Source organism: Zootoca vivipara, chromosome 8 (genome assembly GCF_965207765.1).
Source record: "Zootoca vivipara chromosome 8, rZooViv2.hap1.1, whole genome shotgun sequence".
Classification (NCBI taxonomy): domain Eukaryota; kingdom Metazoa; phylum Chordata; class Lepidosauria; order Squamata; family Lacertidae; genus Zootoca; species Zootoca vivipara.
In genome coordinates this window covers 61,062,942-61,086,745 of record NC_142591.1, presented here as the reverse complement: position 1 = coordinate 61,086,745, position 23,804 = coordinate 61,062,942, and the positions used below count along the sequence as shown (strand labels likewise).

The following is a 23,804-nucleotide window of genomic DNA, read 5'->3' as shown; positions in this document are numbered from 1 at the left end:
TAATAAGGGACAGAAAGATGGGGAATGGATAAGAAGAACTCTTCAGCCCCACTTCTCCACATTCCCTTTCATCACCGAGGCTGTTGCTCATAGTTGTGAATGGTCCATGCAGACCAGCTTCTCTGTTTGGGGACTGAGGGTGTGAGGTGAATCTGGTGGGAAGGGGCGGGGATTCCGTCACTCGCCTCCTCCTGTGCCTGTCAGACTTGAAGAGCTTTTAGCTAGTAGTAAATATTGGTCAGAGCCAGCATCGCTAAGAAGCTAATTAGATACAGACCATCCGCCTTTCTTCCTGCAACATTAATCTTCTTACTTAACAGCAGGTCATGATGTTCAATTAACTGAAGTGCTTTTAGTGTGTTCACTAGATGAGAAATATAACTAAATAGCTATTGTACATAAAAGACAACCAAATAGTGAGGCAGGTTAATCACCTCTACAAAGAGATTGGCTGGAAAGTATGAGCGAAGAGGTGAGGGAGTAAGAAGTTCCATTTGTACGAGTCTATCAGGTTCATCATGACCTGATTACTGTTTATGAAATGGTAACTTAGAGGGTTTTTCAAAACATTTATTTCATTAGTCATAGCCTAAACCAATATAACATTCATTAGTCACAGATGTCAGCAGTTATTAACAAGTTCCCGAAGGCATTTCCCCGTTAATATCTATTACGTTTATTTTTCATGCATTTTAATTTTACATTATGCATTCTACATTTTTTAAAAAAAACAAGCACAAAGTATTATAATGGAAGAAAGCTGGAACTTTAGTGGCAACAGAGAGGTGTTTCCTAATAACTTCATTTGAGCCCACTGAAACTCCGCACAGAGAGTGCCTCTTTTGCAACACAGTTGAATTCTGTTATGTTGCAGAGGTAAAGGCAAAGGGACCCCTGACCATTAGGTCCAATAATGTGAGATGGGGTTGCGGCACTCATCTCGCATTATTGGCCAAGGGAGCTGGTGTACAGCTTCCAGGTCATGTGGCCAGCATGACAAAGCCGCTTCTGGCGAACCAGAGCAGCACACGGAAACACCGTTTACCTCCCTGCTGTAGCGGTACCTATTTATCTACAGTACTTGCACTTTGACGTGCTTTTGAACTGCTATGTTGGCAGGAGCTGGGACCGAGCAATGGGAGCTCACCCCGTCGTGGGGATTCGAACTGCTGATCATCTGATCGGCAAGCCCTAGGCTCTGTGGTTTAACCCACAGCGCCACCAGCGTCCCAGTTGTTGCAGAGGTAATATTACATAAAAATCAAGCCAATGTGTTGCATGGTAAAGTGATTACATGAGTTCTTCATAAAAAGAATGCATTACATTTATATTATATGTAGTTTCCATATTAAAAAACAAGATATGATGAATTTTGCAACATAATTAGATCTTCGGTATGAGCTCTATGTAAGAACTCCCTGCCGTGTTTCAGCAAGAGAACAGAAATTTAAACAAATGCACAATCTGTTTTCATTGCATATAATTCTTCTTCTTTATTGTTGGAAAATCTAAAATTATCCTGTGATCCTATGAAATGAGAATTCAGAAAGAAGAACATTGCAGATCAGATTATATATTTAATCTAATGAAAATGCTGTTTACTACTATGGATCGCAGTGTTCCATATGCTAAGACCAATGTGAAATGGCTGTGCAGCTCACTGAGGGAATTCTCTGCTCTTTTGAAGGAAGCAAGAAGGAACAGTAATCAATACTGAAAACAAGAAAAAGGAAAGGAAAGAAATATATCCTGCTAAACAAGGAATCCATGTTCCTGAAAAGGTATTTATCTAAAAGACTCTTTCACTTATCCAGTTATTTCTTTTCCAGCCATAGCAGCTCTAATATATAGAGAGAGGAAATCTTAGGAAGAATTGTCGTAATACTGAATCAGTCCTGTCTGTCTAACCCACCACAGCTTTCTCTGACCAGGAAAGAGAGGTCTCTCTGCCGCATGGCTAGTGTTTGGGGGAAGCACTGAGGAGTCACCTCCCTGACACTGCAGCCCACCTGGGTGACACGGGGGTGGGGCAGGGCATTGACAGCGTCAGGGCTATGTGGGTGCACATGAAGCAAAACACTGGAGTTGGTCCACTAGTGCATCTGTGCAGCCTCAACCTTGCTTCTGCTCTACCCTGCACCAGTGCTATTCAGGTAAGGGCTTCTCCGCACTTCCACTTGTCAAATATAATCATATAACTGTAGAGTTGGAAGGGACCCTGAGGATCATCAGGTCCAACTCCCCACAATGCAGGAAGTTGCTGCACCCTTGGGGTTATCAGCAACATGCTCTGCAAACTCTTGACATGCCTCTCTGCTAAAGCCAGGCTTGCATGCCAAAAGGCTTAATGGCGATGAGCCGTCTCAGTTGGGGCATTAATGGAGGGATTATTGTCTGTGCCAGGAAAGCATGGGTCCTAGCAGTTTTCCCTTTGCCCCACTCCTTTCCCAGGGAAAACCCGCTTTGCAGTGCTAAATCAGAGCAAACATCAGTTGGGAGCAAACCCGAATTGCTGTTTGCTCTGATTGAGTGCCAAAGAGCAGTTTTCCATGGGGGGGGGGAGCAGAAATCTAGATTATTAGTAGGTTATCTCTTATGGCTCACCATGTTCACATTGAAGTATTTTACTTCCCCCTCTTTAATCTGAAATACTGAAGCCATAAATCTGCAGTGGGAATGTTATTTTCCCCCTTGTTTTGAGATTAATATATCAGGATTGCAATAAGGAAGAATTAAATCTTGAGTACCCAGCTGAGAGCCAGCTTATTGGTCAATCGACCTTTCCATTTCCCATGTAACCTCTTAAGGTCCTCTTAAGACTGAGACTTTGCCTGAAATGGAAATTTGCAGTAGTTATACCCCAGCCAGTAGACACAAGAAATAATTGGCCGTTCTATTCATTTGCTGATATTTGAAATCTGACTTCTCAAAGCACATTTAAAGCATAAAATTACCAGTAATTTCATGCTGCAATCTAGAAAGGAAGAAATGGCAAGGAAACCAGTCACAAGAACAGCCTGTCTTTGCAAGAGGTTACTATGTATTAAGCAGAGCTAAGCCCTGATTAAACCTCTAATTGGCTTGAATAGTAATGGCAAAGCAAGCCAACTGCCTTTAGCTCTTAGCTGTAGGAGACCAGAGGTTTCAGAACTACTTTGTGGGCAAAAATGTTTAGTTCACTGAAAGCAAAATTCACCAAAGTGCTTCCAGGTCCAGCAGAGAAAAACATGCAAGATGTTCCAGACCCTCCGAAACCATCGCCTCAGCCACCACCTCAACAGGTAGGCCTTCATAACTGATCCTATTTACTGAAATGATCTCTGTGTCTAAATATTATTGACTTGACCGAATGCAGGAACAGCAACCTTTTTTTAAAAAAAAATGCTTATTTATACTAAAACATGGGTGCTTCTGCTCAGTGATAGCCAAAGTTTGATGTGATTTTTAGTTTCTGTTTTCTTCTTCTTCCATATGACATTTTTCAGAGCAATTTCAAAGCCACAAAAGGCCCCATAGTGGCCTTCAGCCCAAATATTGCAAGCAGCTGCAATCCTTATTTAGAAGTAAAGATACAAGTAAAGATGGAGGTGGTATGATGACCCAACCAGGGTCATGCCAGTTATAATGGGGGATGAGGGGAATTTAAAGCACAGCACGAGTGAGGAAGAGGAAGATGTTAGAATCTTCCAACCTCAACCCACATTTTTCTCCCCAGCCATTTCTCTTCCTTAACGGTTTACTTCCTGTCAGAGAACCCAATGAACCGAGGGAATGCTGGAGAGAAGCAATAGAGAAGCGCACTGTGAAGATCTGTCACAAATTGCTTGGGTACAGCAGCTTTTGCTGTGATTTTCCTTTTGAAGGAGCCTCAATTCAGAACACAGGCCATATTTTCCTGGCTGCGCTACAGTCCCTTCCATTATTTGCAGGGAGGCAGAAGCAGCCCTGAGAGAAGTTTCCCCAACCCCATTGGACTAGGATTTGGAAGGACCCCAGGGCATCTTGAGAAAGGGCCAGCTTCAGAGCTCTTGGACCTGTCACTCCCAAAAACACTGGTGCCTTGGAGAAGAGGCTATTGAGACACACCAATTGGGAAGCACCAATTGTACTTCAAGGGCAGATTTGGGAGTTGGGACTGCCTGATCCTTTATCTGCTATAGAAACTCAATAAACCGTTGAGTGGTTGCTCTTGGCTTGTTTGGTCAACATTTGGAGCTGGATTGAACTTATTCCTCCCTGGAGATCCTGGATGCCCACATTTTTAACGTGCCCCTTCCTCAGGAAGGTTCAGCACCCCCATTTCACAGGGAATAGGAAGCAAGCCATTTCTGGCCCTTATGGCTGCCGCCACGATTGTGTCAGATGTTCCCAATTTATTGATAAGGCAACTAAGTACAACTTGTAGACACACAGAAACATATGGGTAAAGTGTGTGTGTGTGTGTGACACATAAGGATGTTGTGTCTCATTTGTCTGTAAGACTCACAAAGTTCAATTGAGCTGACTCTTACTGTATTTTATCTGAGCTTAATGGAGATCGTATGGGCAACTTCCATTTTGTCTTTTCTGTAAACTGACATAATTTGCCTCTATTCTCACCAAGTCAAAACTTTATGCCCTTAAAAGGTGTATAAAGAAGCGTATTCAGCCTGGTGAGACTTCTCTCAAAATATTATGGCTGTCACTGTAACCGTAGCACCTGGCAAAATCCCTCCTGCTTTGCATGCAGCTATTAGAATGCTTCCAAATATTACTATAGTGCTGCTTAAAAGAAAAGGTTCTACCTGGGTGGGTTTCAAGGGATTACAATAACTTCTGGACCCACTTTCTGCATGAGTCAGCCATGTTGCTAGGCAACTACTGAAACCAGCACAACATCACCTTGCTTGCTGTCAGTCCCTGCATGGGTCTCTACCTCTCGTGACCCAAGTGGGATGCTAAATCCAGATATTACCATAACCACGTGGTGCTGAAAGAATGGAGGATATTACTGGCAGCACCACACTGGTGTGATTCGGTCAGAGGTACAAAAGGCTTCACTAGGCCTGATCCTGGCAGCAGAATTTGATGCATCTCTATGTTTACATTTTAAAAGTTTATGTGGAGGCCTTCTTTCTGATTGTTTTTAAATTAATATTTAAATTAACATTTAAATTTAATTAATTAATTAATATTGGACTAGTATAAAAGGATCATTCTTGCTCATGTTAGTTAAGACACACTTATAAATCACTTAATGTTCTTTAAATAATAACTTATGACAGTAAGTAATTGTTTGGGCTTGCTGTAAATCTGCATAAACACACAACTTTACAGATCAAACCAGCAATAAAGTAGTTTGATTAACCATATCACCAGGCTGTGGCTAAGTAAAACATTAAAAAAAATCCACATACAAATTATTTTCAGTTAGCTCTGAGCCATTCATCTTAATTGCTTCTTTGTGAACAAAGGGAACTCTCCTTCTGTTGGATGAAGTGATTTAATTAAGACTGTGATCCTGAGCGCACTTTATGAGTAGGGTAATTTCCACAGAAAACAACGGTACTTACTTCCAAACAAATGTGCTTAGGAGCAGAATGTAAATATATGTGAAAGCCTGTGACTAATGAAGGGACCTTGGTTACCTCTTACAAATAAGACGTACCCAGTAAGCTTACATGAGGACTGAAATGCATGATGGGGCATGTACATTTTTTTTTATTTATTTTATAAGCCACCCTATAAATGAAATTCTCTGGGCAGCTTACAAGAATTTAAACAAACAAAATGACAATTATAAAAAAAAACCCACAGTACAATCCACACAACACCATTATAAAAATCACAAATTGCTTAAAGACAGAGGAGAGAGGAAAAGAAGCTTTGCAGCAACAAATAAATTTAAAATGGAAGATGTATGAATAAAGTCCACTGAGTTAAAATGATATAAAATCATAACTTCATTGGGAGGCTCAGATAAACCCCCCCCCCCCCAAAAAACCCACCTGTACTTTCCTAGTACCAGAAATATATTAAAGAAGGGGAGCTTTTTGGGGAGGGTACTCCACAGCTGAGGCGCTACTACACTATACATTTAAAACAATATCATACCACTTTAAACAAGCTTGGCTTCCCCCCCAAGAAATCTGGTAACCACAGATTCTTAAGGGTGCAATTCCTAGAGTGGCCTCATGGGTGGGCCAGCCCTGTGTAGACATATTTTAGGGTGTATGATATGCCCTTGTGGATTTGAATAGCTTAACTACTGTATAAACAATCATTCTGCCCTTATTGAACATTACACGTGAATAAGTGTACAGCTCAGCTATTGTGTTCACAGGTTACACAGACTGTACACTTGTTGAATGTAACATGTGAACACTCCTTGCGTGAGGCGGTGTGAGCCAGTGTGTCTGTTGGCTGGCGGTTGGACTGATCTTGAAGGATTCCTGATTTTGGAGAGGCTTATTAAGCATGCTCAGCATGACCCCACACCTTCGACATGGTTAAGACTTTTATAATGTATGAAGGAAGATAAAGACACTGTAAAAATTACGTTGGAAATCAAAGAAATGGGGCCCAGTGCTCTCTTTCCACTTGCTGCTCAAACATGGGCCTCATCTAGCCATCTGAGGTACACAAAGAGACATATTGTTTGAGGTTTGACAGATGCACTATAGCTGATTATCCAAACTCTAGGCCCACAGGATTATAATGTAATAAATAGCTGTACATCTGTTTTGCACCTGAAATAGGAGATACGGTATAATCAAGACCTCAGGGTAAGCTAGACCTAGTTTGTGTGGGAAGGTTTAGCTAGCAGGATAATTTTGTGATTTTATTCATACGCCTCGGTGTGTCCTAGTTTTAGCTCTCCCTTCATCTTCCCTCCACCTCAAAACATTTCACACTATACTTGTAGCTGCAGCCTTCCAAATTGCAACTGTCATTTATCTAGAATGAGTAGAACTGATGATATTCAGGTAATTTTCGGCTATTTAATTTGTCCTTATTTTTCAGAGTCAGCCTTACTTTTGCTTTCCGAGTTGCCCTTTCTTGGGGTTGCAAGCTTCTTCTTCTTCCTTCTTTCTTTTTACTGGTGTTGCTCATGTGTCTTTCACGTTAGGCAAGCATACAAACCCTTGTCATCTGTTATTTATAAGGCTTTTAGCCCTGAGCCTATCATTGAGTTTTCTTTCTGCAACAGCTGTGTGTTGGATGTGGTTGTCTGCAGAGAAATTCATACAAACAAGCATTGTGTGGAAGTTTCTCATGCTTAAGGTGTGCTCTGTTTGCCCTTAAAAAAGTGTCTTTGTTACCATCCTTTGTGTAAAGAGCACATCTTACACATGTTTGAATTTCTTTGCAGACAAGCACACCCAATACACAGTTGTGGCAAGAAGACCTCATGGCAAAGCCAGGACTAAAAAGGTGGTCATTTTCTGCTGTCATTGTGGATAAGCCCAGTGCATTTTTGGTAACAATACTCCCTGGAGTACTGCCGCCTTTTGTTTTGCTGCCATCAGTAGCCATCTTGTGCTTGCACCTAGCGGTACTTTTATCAAGGCAAGAGTTTGTTTTTATGGGGTGTGTGGCACTGTGATCTAAACCACTGAGCCTCTTGTTCTTGCCAATCAGAAGGTTGGCGGTTCGAATCCTCGCAACAGGGTGAGCTCCTGTTGCTCTGTCCCAGCTCCTGCCCACCTAGCAGTTCGAAAGCATGTCAGTTGCGGTGGGAAGGTAAACAGCGTTTCTGTGCGCTCTGGTTTCCATCACAGTTTTCCGTTGTGCCAGAAGCGGTTCAGTCATGCTGGCCACATGACCTGGAAAGCTGTCTGTGGACAAACGCCGGCTCCCTTGGTTCTGAAAGCAAGATGAGCGCCGCAACCCCAAAGTCGCCTTTGACTGGACTTAACCGTCCAAGGGTCCTTTACCTTTATCTTATACCTCTATGGGGAAAGCACTGAAGTTGCTCTTCATGCAAGTATTCATTTTTGAACTGTGCGGATGTATTTAAATGTATTTATTTATCTGGAAAAATGTAATACATAATAATGGTTACAGGAAGGAACCAGCTGAAGCTTTTCTGACAGCTGAGAAAAATGTCACCATTCCACCTGTGGTTTAAAACCCTACTCAGGAACGATCCAAAATCATGGGTGTGGCGGCAGAGTCCAGTAGGCTCTTCCTCTTCAACCCAATGCATGGATGGAATCAAGGCTGGTGGGGATGCAATGGTGGGAGTGAGGCCAGCAGGTATGTCCTCAGTCACTCGCCCCACATTTTGTCAACTGCATGGTTTTAAATGTCTTAATAGACTTCAGGGGTGTATGGGATGTTAGGGGAGGGGTAGTACACTGGTGGGGGACAGGTGGTGCTCCTTCTGGGGGTGTTTGTCCACCTTTGGTCCCCACCTTGCACTCAGCTCTCACCTGTGGCTCCTAGAAGCCGTCAGCTTTTGATAGTGGCCACACCACAGGCAAGGGCTTCAACTGACCAGGCATTAAACCTGGTGAGGGTAACCAATGGGTCTCAAACCCTTGGTCAGTTAGGGACTTCCCCTGCATGAGAAGACTGGTTCTGGCAGATTAAGCAGATGAGGCCAGTAGTGAGTTCAATGGTCAAGAATCACAGAGTGCTTATCCAGCTGTTTGACTTTACCCCCAGAGGCATTATACTCCCTTGTCTCTAGAGACAGGTGGATGCCAGCAATAGGAGTCAAGCCCCGTCTATCGCTTTCAAATTTCAAAGTTGTGGATTGAGATAGCAGTCTCTGATAATGTTGCACTCTGGGGTCCTTTCTTGAGTTCCATATTTCACTTAGCCATTACTCTCTGGGAAGATAGAGGCTACATTTTTCGCAGGTCAGAACTTTTGTCCCTCCAGCCCCAGATTATCTATTCCTCTGACTGGCAGTGGCTCTCCAGGGTATTAGGCAGAAGCCTTTCACATCACCTGCTACCTGGTCCTTTTAACTGGACATGCTACAGATTAAATTTAAGACCTTCTGCAGAAAAAGAGTGTGCTCTGCTGCTGAGCACCGTCTCCTTCCCTAGAGCTGGCTTCTATGAATATTCACATTTGATTCCTAAATCTGCCTTCCAGGCCTTGGGAGTTCCCCTTCCACCCAGGTTAAGCCACAGTAGATGGACCTTTGATCTGTTCCAAGAAGGCTTTTCTTAGGTTCTTAGTGACTGGCTCCAACACATCTGGGAGTAAGAAGATGGGCTTTCAGGTCCTAAGGTGTGATCTCCTGGCACACTTGAACACTGATGTATCACTTTCCAGAAATTAAGGTCTGCAAATGGTGCAAGCGATAATTTTCTTTTTCATTTCCTGGAAAACTTGCAAAGCCATTTAAGTGAGTCACCTTCATTTGGACCAGAACAGGTTCCCACTACAATCGGAAATTCTGAGTATGCTTCAGCAGTGTAGCCTTGAATAAACAACAAAGAAGTATTTAACAACTTATAAGCAGCATCTTTACATACTTTCTAGTAACTGAGGGTACAGCAAAAGTATGTATCTATGTACCTAAATGCAAGAAACATGTTGCAGACTGTAGACACACTTTAAGTATTTCTTCTGCTCTCCCTAAAGGAGGAAGATAAGAAAGAAAAAGAAGAAAGTAAAAACACGAATGATGCTCTGAAAAAAAATACAGAAAACACTGCAGAGCCAGACCCTAAACAACAAGGTCAGTAATATCTAATCCATCTATCTAAGACAAACCTTATAATATATTGAGCAATAGCAAGGTGTCATTCATTACCTTTTTACATTCATAAGCATTTGGAAGTCGCCCTGCAAAAACTATTTGGCTAACATTAAATGCAATTCTGTCATTGTTCTGGCCTCATCCACACAAACACCAGATGAGGCTGTAAACCAGTGTCTGGGTTGTTCCACTTCAGCTCTTATTCAGCTTCTAAAAATATAATGCTTTTGGTGAGCAGAACACAAACTTTATCTTCTTTCCTTGTTTACTGCCTTTATTCAATGTGTGGCATGAAAATCTTCCTGGGTGCATTGCTACTGCCTGCTCCAGCATACTTTTTGCTCAAAGTGTTGAGCACCAAGGACGATGCCAAAAATGCTTTATTTAGAACAAATCCAAACCATCATTAGGCTTGAGAAAAGCCCACCAGAAATCTACCTGCAAGACCTGGACTGGAAGTACTCCAGACCCTGAACTGGTACACATGTAAAACATGGACTGGACTGCCCAGCATTACTTTGAGCACTATGGCCGCCTGTCACCATTTCCAGGGGTAGACTGTGGTCTTTCAAATTTCAGTGGTACCCTGTGTGAGACCAAAATTTGTTTTCCCCCACACCTCTCCCCTTCCATTCTGCTCAGCTCACTACATCACAGCTGCAACAACCAGTGGCACCCCGAAGCCTGGGCGCCCAGTGTGTCAGAACTGGTTGTGGTACCCTAAATCTACCTCTGCTGTTTTTGATGGATTCCCCCACCACGTAAATTTTGTCCTGGCCATCAATATGGTTCAGGGTCCTAGAGTGAACCACTGACACAGTTGCTCCCTTTCCTGCAATGGAGTTCATGAAAAGGCCAGGCATTGGAGGAAAGCAGAAAAATCAGGAGAAGGTGGGGTCAAGTCAGGTATGGCTGCCAACTTTTGTTACTAGCTTGTGCCTTTAAGCAGCTTTACATGCAGATTATTGTCTGTGCTGATGCTTGTCTCCATACCTTGAAAACCCTGCTGGATCAGACCAATGGTCCATCTAGTCCTGCATCCTCTTCTCATGGTGGCCAAACAGATACCTATGAGATGCCTGAAAGCAGAACCTGAGCACAACAGCACTCTGCACACCTGCAATTCCAAGCAACTTCTAACAGTGGAAGCAGAACACAGCCATCATGACTAGCAGGAGGATGTCATCTCAGGTATTGGCACCATTACAGTGGGTGTTTCCGGCTATATGGACTCTGTTCTGAAACCATATGCTATCAGTGCTCCCAGCTACGTACGTGACACCACAGATTTTCTGAGGAAAATACAATATTTGAACAATCTTCCTAACAATACTATACTAGCCACTATGGATGTGGAATCTCTATATACCAACATCCCACACAATGATGGTTTACAAGCCATAAGGAACACCATTTCAGATAAAACCACAGCGGACTTTGCTACCAAACTCTGCCACTTTGTCCTTACCCACAACCACTTCAAATTTGGTGATGACCTGTTCCTCCAGATCAGCGGCACAGCCATGGGCACCCGCATGGCCCCACAGTATGCCAACATCTTCATGGCAGATTTAGAACAACGTTTCCTTAACTCCTACCCACTCAAACCTCTCCTGTACCTGCGATACATTGACGATATTTTTATTATCTGGACACATGGACAACAGACCCTGGAAACCTTCCACCAGACATTCAATGACTTTCACCCCACCATCAACCTAACAATGAACCAATCTATGCAAGAAATACATTTTTTGGACACTACTATAAAAATACAGGATGGACATATAGACACCACCTTATACAGAAAACCAACTGACCGACAAACATATCTACATGCTTCTAGCTACCATCCCAAACATACCAAACAATCCATCGTATACAGCCAGGCCTTATGTTACAACCGCATCTGTTCCAACTCTACAGACAGAGAATCTCACCTAAGAGATCTACAGCAAACCTTTTTAGAACTAAAATATCCACCTGATGAAGTTAAACAACAGATCAACAGAGCCAGACAGATACCTAGAGAGAACCTGCTGCAAGACAGACCCAAAAAAGAAAATAACAGAACACCACTAGTCATCACATACAGCTCCCAAGCTAAAACAGTACAACGCATCATCAGAGATCTACAGCCTCTCCTGGACAATGACAGCTCCCTTTCTCAAGCTCTGGGAGGAAGACCTTTCATTGCCTACAGACAGCCACCCAATCTTAAACAACTCCTCACCCACAATAATACAACCACCAGACTTAACATGGACACTGGTACCAGAGCCTGCAATAAACCCAGATGCCAACTTTGCTGCCACATACACCCAGACAACACCATTACTGGCCCCAACAACATCCAACATACCATCTCAGGACTATTTAATTGCTCATCTTCTAACATTGTGTATGCCATCAAATGCCAACAGTGCCCTTCAGCTCTCTATATTGGACAAACAGGCCAAACCCTACGCCAAAGGATAAATGGACATAAATCTGACATCAGGAACCAGAAGACAGAAAAACCAGTAGGAGAACACTTCAATCTCCCAGGACATTCTATACAAGATCTCAAAGTAGCTGTCTTACTACAAAAGAATTTCAGAAATAGACTGGAAAGAGAAGTTGCTGAATTGCAACTTATCACCAAGCTCAAAACCATGGAGGGACCTGGTTTGAACAGAGATATCGGATTCTTATCTCATTATACATGATAAGCGATCTTCAGCCATCTCAACCCTTGCTTTTTCATGCAAAACCATTTGCAGTCGTTTGCGGTCATCAACAGCTATCAGTCAGTCAATCACCCATTTCCACCACCCTTCTGAGTGATCCCCCCTCCCCCTCCCCACCCCTCCCCACCCCTTCTCTACATAAGTGCCTGGAAACTTCCATTTCACTGTATCTGAAGAAGTGTGCATGCACACGAAAGCTCATACCAAAATAAAAACTTAGTTGGTCTTTAAGGTGCTACTGAAGGAATTTTTTTTATTTTATCATGACTAGCAGTCATTGATAGATTAACCTTTTGGTTCCTGTGTAGAGCATTGCTTTAAAGGTTATAGGAACAGACTGGGCTTTTTATTATTATTCTAGTTTGTTGGCAGCCTAAGAATAGGTGGTTAACCCAAGGGAAGGATCAGAGAGTAACCAGCCATCAAGCAGAATCATTAACCATTGGATGAGAGGAAGTCCAAATTTACAGCGGGTGGTGCTGTGGTCTAAACCACTGAGCCCTAGGGCTTGCCAATCGGAAGGTCGGCGGTTCGACTCCCCGCAACGGGGTGAGCTCCCGTTGCTCTGTCCCAGCTCCTGCCAACCTAGCAGTTCGAAAGCACATCAAAGTGCAAGCAGATAAATAGGTACCCCTCTGGCGGGAAGGTAAACGGTGTTTTCCGTGCACTGCTCTGGTTTCAGTGTTCCGTTGCGCCAGAAGCGGCTTAGTCATGCTGGCCACATGACCTGGAAAAACTGTCTGCAGACAAACGTTGGCTCCCTCGGCTCAGAGTTGTTCGGGACTGGACTTAAGTGTCAGGAGTCCTTTACCTTTACCTTTAGGCTCATCAAACCCCCATAACTTTGGAGTCTCGTTGAGACAGGCAGCTACCAGATCTACTGGTAGACTTCTGAGTGATCTGCAGGATATCAGCAAGGAATTTTGACTCCCACTTGTTTAACAATAGCAAAATGGCAGTCCCCTGCCACCCTAGATTATGCTGCTGAAATGAAGGAAGTTTGGGGGTAACCAAAAGTGAATTTTTGTGTGGAAGGACTGTGAGCTCCATTCAGTACTAGTATTCAAAACAAATTCTCTAATACTAAGTATGAGCTTTCAGCACAAGGCTCCAGCTGATGAATTTTGGTGTTCTAGTAATAGCAATAGTAGTAGCAGTAGATTCTAAAAGTTTGAAGTCCGCCCAGCGATGGCTTACAAAAATGCCTAATTACTGGGCCAATTTCAGGGGCCCAAGGCACCGCCTCATCCCATTTAACTGCCTGCTAAGGACACTTTATAATTACACCCATTAAATTTCAGTTCACTCTTGACCTTAGCAATTCTTTAGTGGCAGAAGTTTCGTTCCCTCTGGGGTCCTATGAAACCAATAGTGCAGCAGTGCACTCCAATATAGGTTTTCAAAAAAAAAAAATTGCAGTAGACCCACAGCTGAATTCCAATAGATCTTAATATTACTGAATGGTATTTATTTAAATGTTGGCCTCATTACACAGAGTGCACATGAGCTTTGGGAAGCAGCAGCACTCCAAACAAACACTCCTTTTTATTACACACAGGCCAGCCTTGAAGCTATTATATGATTTTATGTTTGCTGTCTACCTGCAGTCAAAAGTGTCCAGGACTGGAATTCCCAGCAGTACCATGACTTAAAAGAAACTCTGCATGGTTGCTCATTGCTTTAGTGACATGTGACACTAGACACATTGTATTAGTCCCTTTTCCCCCAGGAAACTTTCATAAAACTATTTGAGCCATTCATTTTGCTACAGTTTTCTTGTAAACAAAATGCTTGTATAAGCCATCAATTATTCCTTGTATGAGTAATCAATTATGAGACAAAATATGGAATTAACTAACTGTGGCAATGGATGATCAATTGCATAATGTATCCTGGATGCTGTGTCCCTCTTCAGAAGCACTGCATAACATCTTGCCAATAAAATGATACATATCCAAAAGCAATCTTTTGCTTTTTTGAAAGCTGATTTAATTTTTGTAGGTGTCTTTTATAAAAAGGAGGAGGAAATAGTTATGAAATATGTTCTTATGCAATGCATATTTTCTCAGATATGTTTTCTTATCACTTTACAATCAGTGGGGGTGCATAGGCAATTTGATACACAGAGCACAATTTTGTACACAAAAGGGACTAATGAGCAATCTCATTTTTTCCATTAAATACATGACTTGAATACTTGAAACAAATGAAATTAAATCATCAGTGTCTTACGGGATTCAGTCTGGTACTGAAAAGAAGTAGTAGTAGTATAAATAAAATTTGTTGAGGAACCCAGTTCATAATTAAATTTACTCACAAAATAAGCCTGCCTAAAATGTAAGTAACTAACTTTGTTTTTGACTTTCTACTGGGTTCTATTCCAAGTGTATATGCTATGGCTAAATATGGGTTTGGGTGGGACTGAGAAGAAATTGTTTAGCAGGTGTAAGCTGGCATGGTCCTAGACCAGGAATACTCACATGGAGAGTCATCCTACAACAGCAGCCCCAAGAAGGAGACAGAGCCACTCCCTAGTCCTTCCTATGTGGATCTGCTGGCACCTACATCTCATCTGCTGAACCCCCTGAAGATACCTCTGCCACCACATTCCAGTAACTGGACCACCAACACCTTGGGGAATCAAGAAGGACCTTTTTCTCCAAGGCAGTCCCAACAGCTCAAAACACCACTGCTTGGAAAGAGTGCAGGAGCAGACACTGGCCCATTGACCCACCAGATGAAGTGCTGTGTGGGTGAAGCCACTAACTTGACCACCTAGACCAGACCATGAAGTTCTGCCAGTTGCTCAAACATACTGATGAAATAATTTTCTGCCTCAACTGGAGGGATGCTGTGATCCCAGACAAATTCCTTGGCCCCTGTCCAAGGTCCTGACCTCTCCCTGCTTTGCCTTACCTGCTGTTATGGGAACCCAGGGCTGCTGATTTGCACCCTATTGGGTCATCATCCCCCCTTAGTGGTGAACGTAAGCATGGGTCAAGACAGTAGCCATGAAGTAAATATACTTGTATGTGTTCTAGGTTGGAAGTGGGTAACACAGAAGAGCTAATACAGTGGTGCCTCGCTTAACGAATGCCCTGCTTAACGAAATTTCCGCTTAACGAAAGGATTTTTCGAGCAGAGGTTGTCTCGCTTGACAAATGCGTTTTACGAAAAATTCGTCTAGCGAATAGCGGTTTCCCATAGGAATGCATTGAAATTCAATTAATGTGTTCCTATGGGCAAAAAAAAAAAATTCAAGGCATTCCTATGGGATTCGCTAGACGAATTTTTCGCCATAAGAAAAGACCCGTGGAACGAATTAATTTCGTCTAGCGAGGCACCACTGTACGTTTAGCAGAAGATTATAATTTTATAAAGTCTGAGACACACAGCAGTAAATGTTTTATAGAGTGTGCAATCGTACTGGTGCAGTCAGTTGAAAACTCTTCTTGATTCCAGCATTTATTTCAGTCCAGGACAGCTGTCAGGAAAGAAGACAGTTGAGAAATTTGGGGAACAAACAGTCAAGAGAATAGAAATCTGGCGCTTAGCACTTGTCTGTACTGATTATTTAGATGCACTTAGCCTGTGTTTCTACCAATTACGTAATTACTTGTCAGAGAGTTATGAGCCTCATGGCAGGAACCGAGCCTACTCAGCTCAACAGAAAATAGAAAGTCAGAGTTAAGCAGAAAGCAAACGATCAAGAATTGGGATATCCAGAATAAGAGAATTGCTGGCAACAAACCCTATGTGGTAGAGTTCCAATATTTTAAACACACCAATCTGCATGTGTTCTAAAAATGCGGCAGAGATCTATGAGAAGCATATGCTGCCACTACCCACTACTACCGCCTCCCCTGTTCTCCCCTGGTTTGTGATTCAAGGCATATTGGGAAATGCTTATAGGAACAGATGGGAATCTAAAGGCAAGTGCAAATTATTACCTGGCTGCTGGCACCTACTTCAGGAACACCTGGTCCAGTCCTGTATTGCTGTAGTTTTCTCCTTGTATTCTCCTGCATGTAGGTCTTTAAAGTGTTTGTCAGGGTCAAATTCACCAGTTCGCTTTTATTTACACTGGTGATTTGCGCAATTGAGTTATTAATTATTATTAAAAGGCAGGACCCTCCTCCAAACAGCTTACAAAAGAAAATATATATGTGGTTGTACTTGCTTTTCAGACGCACTGTGTGCTATATTTGGCACCCCAAACAAATACCTCAAAATTGGCTCACAATTTTTTGTAGCAATTCACAGTTGACCGGGTCCAGCTGTACATACCTATATACATAAATTGGATCCAGCTTATATACATCTGTATTGGATCCAGACTGTGAATAGTCAATATGGACCGCTATCAGGCAACCATTTTTGTTCCACCACCATAACCATGAACACACCAAGCAAGCATAAAAGCCGTCAGTGCGGATTGGGTGGTTAAGGGAGACTAGAGAGCCCAGACCACAGTCTGCACAGAGGCCTATAGCTGCAAGTATGTACCAAAATGTCATAGAACTATAGAATTGTAGAGTTGGAAGGTACACCAGGGGTCATCTGTTCCAACCCCCTGCAATGTTAGGGTTGCCATATTTTAAAGAGCAAAAAGGAGGACACATATGCCGACTTCTACTTTTAACTATGGGTCTCTATGATGACTCTACCCATGAAAAAAAGAGGACGTGTCCTGGAAAAAGATGACATATGGCAACCCTATGTGCACAGGGTCACTTAGAGACCTGTAAGCATCTAGAACAAGACAAAGCCTGCAACATATTCCTGGAAGCAAATAAAAAAAATCCACTGTGAAATCTGCTTTGCAGGGTACCAAGAGCATGGGAAAAGTCAACATAATTGACATTGCTACCATGTGGTTGTAAAATTCAAAGATACTTTGACTGCGGCAGAGTGGTTTCCACCCAGCTTTGTGTGTGTTTGTGTGTGTGTGTGAGAGAGAGAGAGACAGAGAGAGAGACAGAGAGAGAGACAGAGAGAGTGAGACAGAGAGAGAGACAGAGAGACAGAGAGAGAGAGAGAAGACTGAAGCAAAGAAGTCTCAAAAAATATGGAAGTTGAAGGATTTTAGAGATGGCAGATAGTCTAATGAATGCTCAGCAGAGCGAGTATTTCAGCGTTACAGCTCAGAGAGCAATGTCAGTCAATGAAAAGAGTCCTTTGAGTATCAACTTTAATTCCTCACCACCTTGTCCTGGACACTCATCACTTACTCCCCATTCTTTCAACCAGCCACTATGCAGACTTCTAGTCTCAGAGAAACATATACATTGTCATTAAATATTAGTCAGAGCTTGGCTTGATTTGATAAACTTGCTTCCTGATAAATCTTCTTTAGCTTCGAAAGGCTAAAATGTGGGAAGCTAATCCTCATTTCTAATTGTTGACATGGAAATTCTGTTCTATATGTATATGTGATTTCCCCTGCTGTCCATAAATCTTCTTTGGTCTTTCTAACCCATGAAAGGGAATATTAGATTACAATCCAAACAGCAGCAGATGGAAGGAGAAAAGGATGGATCCTGCATCCTCTCCTGCTTTCAGCACCTATGAGAGCAATACAGCTGCATTTGTATTCTATCATCCTCCACAAACAGCCAGAGACTGAAGGAAAGCAGAAAGCGTAGAAGACACCATTCTCATAGTAATAGGTAGCTCCTTGTCTCCTCCTTCTCCCATAAGAGCAATGACTGTGAAGTCAGACTTAATAAACCAGAAATGAGGAACATAATATTTACAGTCACATGCTTCTCCAAGCACAGGCTCACAGTCTTTTCTTCTAACTTCCAAACAACTGTATTTTCCTCTCTTTCCAGAGGTCAGCCTTCTGTATCTCAGTTAGGCCATGCCTTACAGCTCCTATGACAGATTTCCACTTTTACCTTCTCCTGCACCTTTGCTCTCTTTCAAGCAGAGAAGAAGTACTCCAACACTCTATTCAACTTAGCAGTGTTCACAGTGGATTCTAAAACATAGTCATCTTGCTTCACACAAAATGGAGTCTCTCCTTTGCTAGCTACATCTCTGGTGACCAATGTTAGCCAATCATATGAGAACTACTAGAGCACTCTATAATTCAGTTACCAACCAATCAACTTTAAAGACAAAGCAGTGCATAGAAGCACTTACAATTTCAGTGAATTAAATTACTATATTTAACAAGCAGCAACTAGAAATATAATGTGATTTTTAATGGATGACAGATTTCCTCCTCCCTCGGGCCCTCCAAGTGCCCCTGTTTTTCAGGGACATCTCTAATTTAGAGAAGACGTCCCGGTTTCTGATTTGATCCTGAAATGTCCCACTTTTCCTTAGGATGTCCCTTTTTTCATTGGAGAAATGTTGGAGGGTATGGAGTTATCCGACCACTGAGCCGCCCTGTATAGGGAAGTTTTAAAAAATGTTTAATGTTTTATATATGTTGGAAGCTGCCCAGAGTGGCTGGGGCAACCCCGTAGGATATGTGGGGTATAAATAGTAATTATGGAATGGGACGTCCTTATTTTCATCAGAGAAATGTTGGAGGGTATGCTCCCTGCTTCAAATAACACTAGGTGCATACTTAATATATTGATACTTTGCACTGAATACACTTAGCTGATTCTCTTTATTGTTTCCATAATACTCAAGAATCTTCTAAAGACAATTCAATCTGATTTAATCACCATTTTCTCCATTTGCTGTGAAAGAACACAATAAAATATTCCTTAATACATTTCATCAGCATTAATGTCAGCAATTAACATTAGAACTGATTGGTAAAATGTAGAGGTTTGGTAGTTTCAGATTGCTTGAATTCCTAAACAGAAGTATGTGTAATGTTGAGATATAGGAACAAATTTATACCTTCTAGATTTATTTATTTTTTAAATTATTGCTACAATTATATCCTGTCTTTTTTCCAAGGGACCCAGAGGAACATTTTTTGCTTCACAACCCACCTATGAAGTAGGCTAGGCTGTGACAGAATAGACTTGGCAAAGAGGAGCTTCATACCTGGACCATTTTCCACGTTGAAATCTGGCACTCTACTCACTGTACCACACCCCCTTCATAGGAGCCCACAGGAATTATTCTAAGAACTTTGCCACAAACAAAGCATATTGTACCCAAACTGGCCCACACATAGTGACATTGACTAGCATCCAAGTGCCTCTAAAGCTATAATCCTCCACCCACTTTTCCAGAAATGATTAAGAACGTAATGGGACTTCCTTCCAAGCAAAGGGTGCATTAGATTATGTGGTTCTGACAGTTTCATTGAGTTTGAGGAGGGGTTTCTCAGGCTGCATTGCGAATAATTGTGGGAAGTGCTGAGAAGCCTTTCATATGCTCCTTTAGATATCATTCAATCGTTGGAATTCAAGGTTGTAAACCAATATTGACTTGTTACTTATGGACTATGTTTTCCCCCCAAGAGTTTTTTTTGTTTCAAACAACTGTTTTGACTTGGCAAGCAAACTCTTTAGGTGTGAATAATAGTAATTGTCATCAAGGCTTTTTGACTGACAGTGACAAACTCTTGGCACTTCTTAAGAATATGCCAATGTGAGGGATTCCCCCCGTTTCCCACCCCTCACTGCTTTAACAACAGAGGTCCTCCCTGTGCTTCTATACAAACGGGAGTAAACCTCCAGTGTCCAAATTGGACTTGTCTCCAGGGTACCTCAGGGCTCTGCGTTCGAAACCTATTGCCACCAGTGGGGTCTCCCTCCCATGGATCCCTACTGCTACAATTTGCCTCTCCCTTAGCCAACTACTGTATGTGGCTCCCTTGGCTTCACTAACCAGCCCTTTGTATGACAGGAGAAAAAGCAAACAGTTTCCTCTTCCACAGGAAAGCTTTGTTCTCGCCTCTTAGTCACACCTCTGAAGGTACTGAGACACTGCCCGAGTCCACAAACGTTTAGGCCAGTGATGGCGAACCTATGACACACGAGCCCTCACTGCTGGCACGCGCCCCATCGGCCCATTCGTGCTGTTGTTGTCCCCCCCCCATTTGTTCTCCCACTCCTCCTACAGCTTGTCTCCGCTAGAGCTTGTCTCCGCTGTTAAAACCCGAATCTCTTTTTGTTGTTGTTGTTGTTGTTGTTGTTGTTGTTGTTGTTGTTGTTGTTGTTGCTGCTGCTGCTGGTAGCCAGAGATTGGTTTTTTAGCCCTTTCTGTGCTGGTTTTTTTGGCGCTTTGGCAGACTATGTCGGTGCTGCGTGTTAGTTCCAGAGAAGGTATTATTCGTCATTTATTTCTGTCCTCTTTCCCCCCCCCCAAAAAAAGTGCCGCAGCTTTGGGGCATCCCCCCAAAAAAGCAAAGCAACTTTTGCACCCCCCCAAAAAAACCTCCAAAACTTTGATCAGCAGCTCCCCCAAAAAAGCTCAACAACTCTGGGCACTTTGTGATAAATAAGGGGTTTTTGGTTTGGTTAAATAATTAGTTTTTGGTTTATTAAATACAGTTATATATTGCAATTATACATTTTTGTTATTTAAACTATAAATATCGCGAAATTGTGGGTTTTTTCTCGAAGTGACACACCACCCGAGTTATGCTCGGTTTTTTGGTGTATTTTGACACACCAAGCTCAAAAGGTTGCCCATCACTGGTTTAGGCACATTTAACTTTATTATTTAACTTGAAAACATGGATTTCTCTGGTTCTTAAAAGTGCATATCTTCTTTTCATATGATACAGACTTGTTAATACATCTCCTGCATCTTGATAATAACGGTTATAACCTTTCTTCCCATCCACCCGAACCTAACCTCCTGCTCCCTCTCTAACCCTCCACTCCCCCAACTGCCAACCCCCAACTGCCTTTCAACGGTTGTTCCCCCTCCATTCAGATTGCCGTCTAGCCCCGCCTCCCAGGGAACACCTGCCTATCATGGGAGTGATACGTTAACCCATGATGAACCGGAATCATCATCAGGCACTATTCCGCCACATTCCGCTTTAGGCAAAGTATCACAATGGTATCACAATGACAATGGTACCTAAATATTTTTAAAAATTAAAGTTAAAATACCAATGAAAATTAATTATAGAAATTAATCATCTCAATATAGCTAAATGTCATCTTAAAAGACACTTTCTCAGTGACTCATTTACACACACCCTCAAATTTGCATTTCATACCTATATTAACAACTGTTTTGTTTAAGGCTGCTCTACATGCTTTTTGTGGAAACACAAATCCAAGAAAAGCAATGAAATGCAACAGCAATTATTAGTGTGACAATAATCATTTCTTATAAACATCACTCTGTCAGTATGACTAAGTCATGATATACCTGTGGGTGATATTCTCAATTTCACCATCTCCTATGAACATTCATTTGGAAAGCGGGGGGACCTCTCCAGGCTCTTTGAGCCCACAATTTCCAATCTTATCTCTCCAATCTTTTAAACCAAAAGTATTTGAAAATTCAAAAGTTCCAGAACTAGCCCAACACCAGGTTTCTGGGAGAAATGTCATTTCATTTTCAAAAAAAGAAAAGAAAAGTGAATAATAAATACACCAGAATGAGTTCAACTTTTTAAATAAAAATAAGAGTTGGTGCAGTTGAAGGGCCACATCCTATTGGTTTTCCAGTTATGCCTGTAATTAAAGTAGCTAGAATGTTTAATTAGGACCAAATATAGCCAGGTTCAAATTCCTAGTCAGTCATCAGCTTCACCACACATTTAAGGTACATGACTTCTCCCAAAGAATCCTTGGAACTGAAGCTTATCCCCCCAGAGCTGCCATTCCCAGCACCCTTAACAGATTGTGATCAGGTGGCCTGCTCAATCTGAAGTCCAGATGGGCAATTTTTAGGCCCCTGCTCACTATATTGCTTGCTCTCCACCTTCTGGTCACTCATTATCTTTAAACCTGGCTTGGGATTTGATTGTTTCCAACAGAGGGTTCCTTCCAAGAGAGCACTGCCCTTTACAGTCAAACCTCCATTTACGTAACCCTCTGGTTTTGTAAACTTTGGGATGCATGCATGGCAAACCTGGAAGTACTTTACCAGGTTTCGCCCCGCGCTCATGCACAGAAGTGGTCCTCAGGTTGCGGAAACCTCGGGATCCGACCGGAACTCCGGAACGGATCCCGTCTGCAACCAGAGGTACCACTGTATTAGCATTCTAGCCTAGCCTAATAAATGCTAGGATATAAGCTCTAAACCTATACACTCACTGTGCTTTCACAATGAGCAAATTGCAGGCACTTCATACATCTATAAATTGTATTTATCAACCATCTGGTTTTAGATGCAGCAGGGCCTCCAGAAAAAGAACCCGAGCTCCCTCCAGCTGACAAACCTGCTGAGGCAACACAACAGGAAGAGGCACAGCTGGTCAAGGAGAAAGAAGAGACAGCCACGTGAGTAACAATCCTAAGAAACTGGTAGTTGCCATTCATAATAAATCACTGGCGCTAACAATATGCAAAGATGTGAGGATCAGGCCATGCAGCTCCACAAACAAGGATTCGCTAGAACTGATTCCCAGAAGAAATGACAGCATGTGCTAAACATTCTGAGGATAATGGATATATTTTAAGCCTATACTTATTTTTGTGCGGGCGTGCCATTAAAAAAAAGGAAGTACCATAAGATCACTGTTGGTTTAGTCATTTGAGAAAGAGGCTGTCCATGAACTATGTGATTAATTCTTGCAGAAATGAGGGTCTTGCTGCTTTTGCTCCTCTTGTTTCCCAGTGAATGCATTGCCGGAGCCATTCTGCTTTGCAAAAACTAGGGGGACTGGTTGGGTCCTTTGCAAGGCCAGCACTACCATTAGGTCTTTGTCTTGCCATGTGATCAACCTGTGCCACACGGTGGGCATTCTACATTGAGAAGTTTATAATATATCTGTACAGTCACAGTAACAGAGACAAAATATACAACCCACTACTACCGTAGTTTTTCACCAGATTCATTGGTTCATCTTGGGCAGTGCAATGAAGATGTCATAAGCAGTAAGCACAGTCCTTTCCAACCACAGCAGGGATGGGAAACCAGTGGCCCTCCAGATGTTTTGGGACAACAATTCCCTTCATCCCTGCCCATTGGTCATGGTGAGAATGATGGGAGTTAGTCCAACAACATCCAATGAGCCACAGGTTCCCCATCCCTGGTCTACAGCAGATTTCTTTGTCCAATAAAAGTGCCTTTCTGTGATATTTATTCTGTGAAAACAGAATGATGGAATAGATGAATGTTTAGTCTGATCTAGCAGGATTCTCCCTTATTCTCTTACAATGGTGTCCACCTGAGAGGAGCTCTGGAGCCCGAAGTGAGTACTGTGTCCAATTCTGGGGACCACAATTTAAGAAGGATGTTGAGCAGCTGGAATGTGTGCAGAGGAGGGT

At 42.4% G+C, this 23,804-nt stretch overlaps 1 protein-coding gene across 1 annotated transcript in view; it reads left to right on the top strand.

The window, feature by feature from the left end:
* Positions 1-3,167: 3,167 nt before the first annotated feature.
* CNGB3 (cyclic nucleotide gated channel subunit beta 3) overlaps positions 3,168-23,804 on the top strand; it is a 64,513-nt gene continuing 43,876 nt past the window's right edge. Inside the window, exons 1-3 of the mRNA XM_088675676.1 lie at positions 3,168-3,281; positions 9,583-9,679; positions 22,703-22,814. Of these exons, the coding sequence (XP_088531802.1) occupies positions 3,168-3,281; positions 9,583-9,679; positions 22,703-22,814 (323 nt within the window). The remainder of the gene's footprint in view (positions 3,282-9,582; positions 9,680-22,702; positions 22,815-23,804) is intronic.